Source organism: Cavia porcellus, unplaced genomic scaffold, assembly GCF_034190915.1.
Source record: "Cavia porcellus strain 051 isolate PalLab524CR breed Dunkin Hartley unplaced genomic scaffold, mCavPor4.1 scaffold_26, whole genome shotgun sequence".
Lineage (NCBI taxonomy): Eukaryota > Metazoa > Chordata > Mammalia > Rodentia > Caviidae > Cavia > Cavia porcellus.
This window is the reverse complement of record NW_026947509.1, coordinates 23,527,067-23,535,840: the sequence shown is the minus strand read 5'-3', so window position 1 is coordinate 23,535,840 and position 8,774 is coordinate 23,527,067. Positions and strand designations below refer to the sequence as shown.

General features: G+C 38.9%; 1 gene segment (V, D, J or C); it reads left to right on the top strand.

Annotated features, from left to right (window-relative positions):
* Positions 1 to 867: 867 nt before the first annotated feature.
* On the top strand, positions 868 to 1,387 carry LOC106028673 (T cell receptor alpha variable 8-3-like). The segment is given in 2 exon segments: positions 868 to 913; positions 1,029 to 1,387. Coding segments are annotated over 2 exon segments (405 nt in total).
* The last annotated feature ends 7,387 nt before the right edge of the window (positions 1,388 to 8,774 follow it).

Sequence of the window (8,774 nt, the reverse complement as noted above, 5' to 3'; positions counted from 1 at the left end):
AAAACTCCTTCTCGCAGAACCTCATCCACTCTGGAATTCCCACTTCACTCTCTGACGGTGCTGAGGTTCTTTAGTAGCCCCTCCACTTATTTTTCCTACAATGTTTGGTCTTGGAAACAGTTTATTCAGTCCGCATTGCCTTTTGAATTTTTTCTGAGGGTCTGTGTTGTCAGCTTTCACCTTGTTTTTTATAATAGCCTGAAACTTATGTGTCCTTGGGCACATTATTGCTATAGTAGTTGGGTTTCCGAGTGTGAAGTAAGGAAAATGTTTATTCTAAAAGGCAACAGTGAAAAACTTGCAATGGTCAACCCTGGCCAATACCGTGGACTCTTAACCCGTATTAGTAGGACCAAGTCCATTTTTCTCATTGTGATACTGGACAAATGGCATTATTTCTTCCATACGTCAATGTTCTTATTTTTTAAGTGAGCATGATAATATAATTCACTTCATATAACTTAATGTTGTTATTTTGTCCGTGAGATTAAAATATCCTCTCAAAATGTAGACCCTTGAAAATATTTTCACCAGATTAAACTAAGAAAATCTAGCACAAAAAACTTGAGGTTCACACTGTTTCTGTACTCTACCACCAGGGGGCAGTGTTTGCATGCACGGAATTGTGTGTTCCCTCTTAGGGGCTTCTTTTTGCCTTCTGGCACACTGAGTGCAGTCTTAGCAGGACAAACACCAGAGTACTGGTGACAGAGTACATGCTGTCATCGTTAAGACAGCATCTCTTAGCATTAGTCTCTCGGTTGTGCCTGAAAAAGGAACTCTCGGATGTGAGATTCCTATTAGAGAGACTCCATTCCTTCTGAAGGACCTCTCAGACTTGCACTCTCGGCCTCCTGTTGACCAGCCATGCTCTCAGTGACCCTCCTCCTGCTTGGAATGCCTCTCACCTTGAGTAAGTATGCAGTGTTCCCTGTTCCTGCCTCCTTAAAGTAATGAAAATGGAGTGGGACATTGTGCCATTACGGTGGGTCTGTCCTGGTCTCACTGATGCAGACTTGATGTTGCAGGAGAAGGTGGAGCCCAGTCAGTGGCCCAGCCTGACCGCCATGTCACTGTCACTGAAGGACACGCTCTCGTGCTGAAATGCAACTATACCTATGGTGCAACACCTTACCTCTTCTGGTACATCCAGCAACCTGAAAAAGACCTCCAGCTCCTCCTGAAATATGTTCCAGGGTCATCTGTGGTTATAAGCAACAGAGATTTTAAGGCTGAGTTTAAGAAGAGTGAAACCTCCTTTCACCTGCAGAAATCCTCAGCCCAGTGGAGCGACGCGGCCATGTACTTCTGTGCTCTGAGTGACACAGTGCCTGAGACTGCAGGGGGAGCCGAACACAAACTTCTAGAAACACAGGACTTTCTGTGAGGTGCAGGCAAGACCTGACCTGTTTTTAGCAAGCTCTCTGATGTGATGAAAGTGAGCAGGGGGAGCAGCGGAGACCTGGGAGACGTTAGACTCCTGCGAAGAACTGGAATTTCTGTAAGTTCTTTCTCTCACTACTGAGTCATGTCAGACAAGACACCGGACAGAGGAGCTCACACGGGTGTTCCCTGTGTGGGTAAAGACCCTGCACTCTAGGTCAGTGCACTGATTCTGCATAATGGTTACTGACCTCCTGGTCTTTCCCCACTCCCAATCATACCGCTTGCCTACTACCACTTGCTTTCCAGTTGATAGAGACTCCATTCAGGATCTTTAGGTGTACAATCTCAGATTTATTTCTGACTCAGTTTCCCCTTACTGCTAACATCTAATCCATCATGTTATCCAGGAGTCCTCACCTCTCAAGTGAACCCAGGGCCTGGCTACTTCGTCTTCTGGGTCTAACTCATCTAGGTCTAGCCTTGTAATGTTCCCTGTGCCTGTCTCCCAGTTCTCCATTCTTAGTACAGCAGCCATGAAGTACCAGTAAGGTCACTCATGGATAAAACTCCTGCACTGGCTTCCTGTCGCCCTCAGAATAAAACCAAATTCTGTGCAATGGCCAGGGAGCCATGATCTCCTCCCACTGCATTTTTAAACAGCTGACAGAAGCAAACAACCATCCACAATGAGTTCTGTAAGTGGTGAAAACATTCTATAATAATTATGATAAAATCAAGAGATTTTCAAATAAAGCAAAATTGAGAAAATTTATTATGAGCACACTTGTTCTAAAAGGAAGAAAAAGGAAGTATGCTTAAGCTGAAAGCAAAGACACCAGGGGAAATACTACAACCTCAAGAGCAAAAGAAGGAGGTCTGGGGGTACAGCTCAGTGGTATAAGCACCTCCCTGGCAAGCGAAAGGTCCTGAGTTCAATACCCGGTACCAAAAAAACCTACAAGAATAATGGAAGAACAGCATAATAAATATAAAATGTGAGAGATTACTAAGTTTTTTAAAGCATTATTGAAGTAGAATTATTGTACAAAACTACTCATATTTGATAGATTCAACTTCATGATCTTGGAATTTACATTCTCCCTTGTAACCACCATCACAACCAACAAAATGGACAATATCTACCACCTCTCTGCATTTCCTGTTTCTTCCTTTTTTTTTTCATTTTGATTTGTTTTGGTGCTACTGCTGTAGGACACTTAATCAGCTCTCTTGTAAAACAGTTTTCTAAGTGCTGTATTTCACTTATTTGTTTATTTACTTGACTTATTTAAAATGCACACAAATCCTGAAATCAGTGGTATATTATCACCTGATGAGGTTTTCAGAATCTGAGCATGGAAGACAACTAACAAGTACATAACATGAAGAGGAGAGGGAAGATGACCGACCCAGTGTCATCTACTTTTCTTGAAGTAGCCAAGTAGTACTAAATAGAACACGAAATATCAGTTTGTGGGTACAATGTAAACCTTAGAAAAGCCATTGAAAACATAACATAGAAAGAAATAATTACATATACTAATTTAAAAAACAGGGTAAAGAAGGGAAAACTGTAGTGGGAAAATGAGGAGAAATGAAACAAGAGCTAGTTAGGAAGTGTTGGAAGCATATGTAGTTACAGTTTTTAAAAGGGCACTGGGTTTTTTATTCGCATGACGGCACATGTTCATTATTGAAAATAAAATCCCCTATGTTCTACCATCCAATAAAAACCTATGCTAAACTTCGATGTACAGGTCATTTTATGAACAAAATTTTTTTCAACTCTGTTACTATAACCCACTTTTTTACCTTCTCAGACTAGCTTCACCCATCTGGTTCTGTACAGAGAACCAAAACTACACACCGGATCAAATGCAGTCTCTTTAACAAGCCCTGCTAAGGAACTGTATATCCACTTGTAGAAGACTGAAACTCTGTATCTTGGATGTGCAAAGGTCAGAGATCCTGGCATCTAGGTCTCAAACTTTGAAAGAGCTAACAGAAAACAGGGGAAACGTTTGAGGCTAAAGGCACTGACAGTGAATTCTTGAATAAGATACTAATAGCACTAAAAATAATAATAAGAATCAACAAATAGTATGCAATCAAATTTTAAAATTTCTTCACACCAAAAGAAACTAACAGAGCAAAGATGCCACCTACAGAATGGAGGAAAATCATTACCAGCTATTCTCCCAGTCCAGGGTTTATATCTAGAATATATGAAGAACTCAGGAGTGTAACATAAAAAAAAAAAAAATAGTTCCATAAATAAATGAGAAAAAGAATTCAACAAATATCTCTCAAAGCTAGAAGTACAAATGGCCAATAGGAACATGAAATAATGTTCAACATCTTTGACTAATGAAAAAATGCAAATTGAAAGTAAGGAGATTCCACTTCCTTGCAGCCAGCGTGTATCTCATAAAGAATACAAATAGCAATAAATGCTGGTGAGGATGCCTGGTTCCTGCTGAGAATACAAATTAATAGAGTCACCATGGAAATCAATCTGGAAGTTTCTCAGAGCAATAAAAAAAGGCCCCCCCTGGGTCCAGCAGTACTGCTCCAGGCACACACCTACCTGAGTGAAGTAAGTCAGCGGAGTGTAAGGATGTGTGCACACCCAGGGGGAGTGCAGCCCAGCTCACAGTGGTCAGGATACGGACACACATAAGTCCCCACCAACAGGTGACAAAAGAAAACATGACATTATATATAGAGTGTGGCAGTACTAAGTCCTAAGGAAGAATGAAATTGTGTCTTTTTCAGGAAAATGAGTGAACTGGAGACCGTCATTTTGAATAAATAAGTCAGATTCAGAAAAACAAGTGTCAAATATTCTAATATGTAGAATGTTAAAAAAAACAGAAAGTAGAAGAGAATATATTTTTATTAGTCAAGAGAAAGGAAATAACAGAAAGGGGTGCAAGGGCCAGTAATAAGGGGTACAGATACGAGCACAACACACAATATATGTTAGAACTCCCCAAAACATAAAACTGGTGAGGAGAGAGAGGCAGTGTGTGAAGGAGGAATTAAATGATTATATGTGCCTGTATGAACTTTTCAAAATGAATCTATTAATGGGATTAATGAACCTATTAATTTTTGGAAGAAAAACAATTCCTTTCTCAGAAGTCTCTGTTTATTTATTACTCTCGGGTTGCAAAGCAATGGAGCCGTCACTGACAGTCACCCAGGCTCAGCCTCATGTGGCGCTGCCCACGGACTCATCCAGCTTCTTGAGAACACTTTCATTTCCCCCACTGGGCTGTCTTGCATATTCCTTGAAATTGATTCAACATGGATGTACAACTGAACATATTTTTTATTACTCATTTTTCTACTTTGATACAATACCTACTTAACTTACATCTCCGATTTTCACCAGTATTAAACTCTGTGGAGTCCTGTGCTTTACAATAAATTTGTAGGTTGAATTCTCCAGTGTTGCTCAGCTTGGATTATTTGACCATCTTTTACTTTCCAAATAATTACAGAGTTGTTTCTTGAATTCATATGAAGAATTAGAATTTATTTGATAGCTCATTGAATTTATGGAAGAATTTGGGAGGTTTAAAGTTATTGAATCTTTCCATTCATGCCCATAATACATATTTCCATTTACTAAACTTTCTTTAATGTCTATAGGCAATATTTTGTGCTTTTTGGGACAGAGATCTTAGAAATATTTAATAATGTATAAAGCATATATATGTGAAAAAAGACATATATAGCTCTTAAAATTCAATAAAAGTTTGGATATTAAAATGAACAATATATTTGAGCATAGTTTTCAAGAAGAAAATATATGAACATGAAAAGATGAATTCTCCTATGTTGCTCAGTTTGGATTATTTGAACATCTTTTACTTTCCAAATAATTACAGAGTTTTTCTTCAATTCATATGAAGAATTAGAATTTTAATTCATAGCTCATTGAATTCATGTCAGAATTTGGGAAGTTTAAAGTTATTGAGTCTTCTCATTCATGAACATAACATATATTTCTGTTTATTAAACTTTCTTTAATTTCTATAAGCAATATATTGTGCTTGTTGGGACAGAGGTCTTAGAAATATTTAATAATACAAAAGGCACATATATATGAGAAAAAGGCATATATATATATATATATATATATGAGCTTTTAAAACTCAATAAAAGATTGAATTTTAAGATGAACAAAATATTTGCACATAGTTCTCAAAAAGAAAATATATGAACATGAGAAGATGCTCTTCCTCAGGGTTCCATAAAACATGACCCATGAGGTAGATGCAGTCATGTATGTGTTTTTATGAAGTTCGATTAAAGCAGTGCCTTTTGCTAATCAAGGTTGTGTTGCATGTTTCAGTGGCAGAAACGAGAAGTTGTAATAGAGAATGAATGACCGTCTAAGCTGAGAATTTGGTATTTACTACTTGACTCTCTCTGGACAAAGTTTGCTGATACATGTTTACATCACATTCATTGGAAAAATGCAATTAAAAACCACAGTAAGATATCACTACAATACCATTATATACAAAAGTAAAAAAACTGACTGAAAAACAAAGATGGCCCTCCAGGGTCCCAGCTGTCTAATTTAGAGGGCATGTAAGGGTGCATGCATTTCAGTGTGGAGGTTTCACCTCGACTTGCCATGGGTAAGGGAAGCCGGGACAGGGGAGTCAGGCAGTAACTCAGACCAATGCCCAGCCCAGGCCTCTGAAGTAACTGCCCACATGGCACTGAGGTGCACATTTCACATCCTGGTAACCCTGCTTTTTCCTGACCTAGCTGACACCCTAATCACCACAAGGGGACAGTGCTGACTCAGACCACAGTAAGGGTTCACACACCCTCAGACAGGTATGATCTCTTTAAAAAGTAGAAAATCATTCTCCCCTCCTTTGCTTCAGCTTTTTAAATATCAGATGTCAGTTCGTGTATGTATCCACCCATCTACCTAAATAATGTCTAGGCTCAGAGGGTTGAAAAATACAACGTGGGAAGAGAAGAGTTCTCTAAAGACACAGGTCATTTTCAAGGTCAGGGCTACATTAACTTTTCTGAGCACAAAATGACCTCATCCATGTATCACTGAATCTGCTGCTCTGCTGATTAAACTGAACTAGAATTGTCTTCTAGACTCTTTTTACTGGGAAATCCATTCATGGTTTAAGGCATACTCCAAACATATTTTCTCTCCAGACTCTTCAGTGACATGGTCCAGAAACAGAGCTCATCTCTCTGTTGTGGTCACCTTTTCTAGGCACTGAATTCTCTTATAGATTTCACCTTGCTGTCCCTGAGTACTGGGCTGACCTGTAGACTGGGACTCGCCTTTCACAATGAGACCCAGATACTGCCCGTGTGGCAGGTGTTTGGCCAGTACATATGCACCAGTCCCTCCTTAGCCTCAACCTTAACCTCTGAAAATATTAAGTGGAAAGTTCATAGATAAATAATTGACAAGTTTTTAAAATTGCACATCGTTCATAGCAGCATGGTAGAATCTCCTGCCATCCTTCTCTACCTGTCCTGGGACGTGAACCCTAATTTTTAATGGGGTAGACATGTTATGTGCTATGTGGGCATTGGTCACTTCATAGGCATCTCATTATCAGACTGACTATCATCACTGTTTGTGTGTAAGTAATTCTTATTTTACTTAGCAAAGGTCCAAAGTACAAAAGTAAGGGTGCTAGTAATTGGAATATGGTAAAGAGAGATCAAGAATTGCTTCCTTTAGGTGATAGAATGAAAATGATAGCATAGAAAAAACATATAGGAAATAATAGTATAGGAAAAAATTTAGGAAAAACATAAAATATTGGGTTTTGCTACTTTCAGTCGGTCTGGGGTCTAGGAGTTCCTAGATTCATTAGAGCCAGGCAGTAAAACCCATTTTGATGGAAGTGTGGGGCGCTCAGAATCTGGGGTGTCCTATTGGATGGGGTAAGAGTAAGGCTCCACCCCCTAGGAGGAGCAATACTTGATTGACTGGACATTGGGCTTGTTGCTAGGGGTTTAAAGTTGTGGGCTGATGGGGGAATAGGGTGGGAATGCCACCCTGCACTAGGAGGGACAGTGCTGTCTGCCTGGAGGCAGCCATCAACACCATAGCTCCTCAGCTTTACACCCTGAAGCTGCTGGAAAATCTCTGGTGTCACGCCACACGGAGGGAGCATTTTCTACTCTCTAAAGAGGGTCTGGATCTTCCCTGTAGTTTGATGCAATTTGTGTGTTAGACATTTACTTGAGGTCTTGGAACGTAATAACCACAGATAAGGGAGGATATCCTAAACACACAAAAACCTTAAGCAATTAAACCACTTCCTATATGACAGGGCCACAGAATGGGACTGCATAGACTGAGGGATATGCAACACTTTCTTCTATTGGATTATGATGATCTTTTTCACTGACTGGAGCTGAGGTACTATATAATACGCAGAAAAAATCCATCCTGCACTTCATGAAAACAACCTGCACTTTGTCCTTTTAACTTCTGTTATTCGTAACTGAGACCATTCCTCCTTTTGGGGCTGCTTTAGAATTGTCAGTTTTTGCCACTACTCTCTCATGGTGTAAACATCTATAGCTAATTAATTCTTTATATTTTCATTTTCATCCATGAGAATAAAGAAAATATTCACTGCCTATTCAAACTCAGAATCAGAGATACCATTTACCAAAAATGCTTTATTTCTGAAGAGCCAAGTTCTCATATCTTCTGAAGTCAGCAAAATGTTCTCTTCCTCTTGTTAGAAAGTCAGAGCTTCTCCAGGATAGATTGTTACAGGATATTCTAATATTTTTCATCAGATATTCTTTGAAATATTTAATGCACATGAGATGAATTTTATAAAAACTGCAAGGAAACTGGCTTTGACTTGTTTTCTATCATTTCTTAGCCATGAAATAGGAGCACACATAAAAGACTGTAAAAAAGTGAAGTTTCCAGAAAACAAAAAAGACAAAGCATATATATTCCATGACTTTAGATTATAATGTCATATTTTGTCAATTGTGTGTTGTCAGAAACTTTAAGATTTATAGGAAAAGTGAAATGTCCTTGTAGGTGTTAACCTTTAGGTATCATGGGATACCTTCTCTTTCATTATTGTATAATGAGATGATTTTTATTGGCATAGCTCTTACAACATATTAAATTTAATATTCTAGGAACTGGAAAGTGTAGAAAGAGATCAACAAAGAAAAATGTTAAATGAATACTCCATATAAACAGAGTGGATTTCTGATTTCAAAAGACTAAAATTGGCCCAAGTTGGAAAGTGCTTCCTGTGACAGAGATTAAGTGAAAACCCCTGCAGGGGGTGGAGCCTGCTGACAGAACTAAACTGGGTGTGAGTCAGGCAGAGCTCCAGCCACCT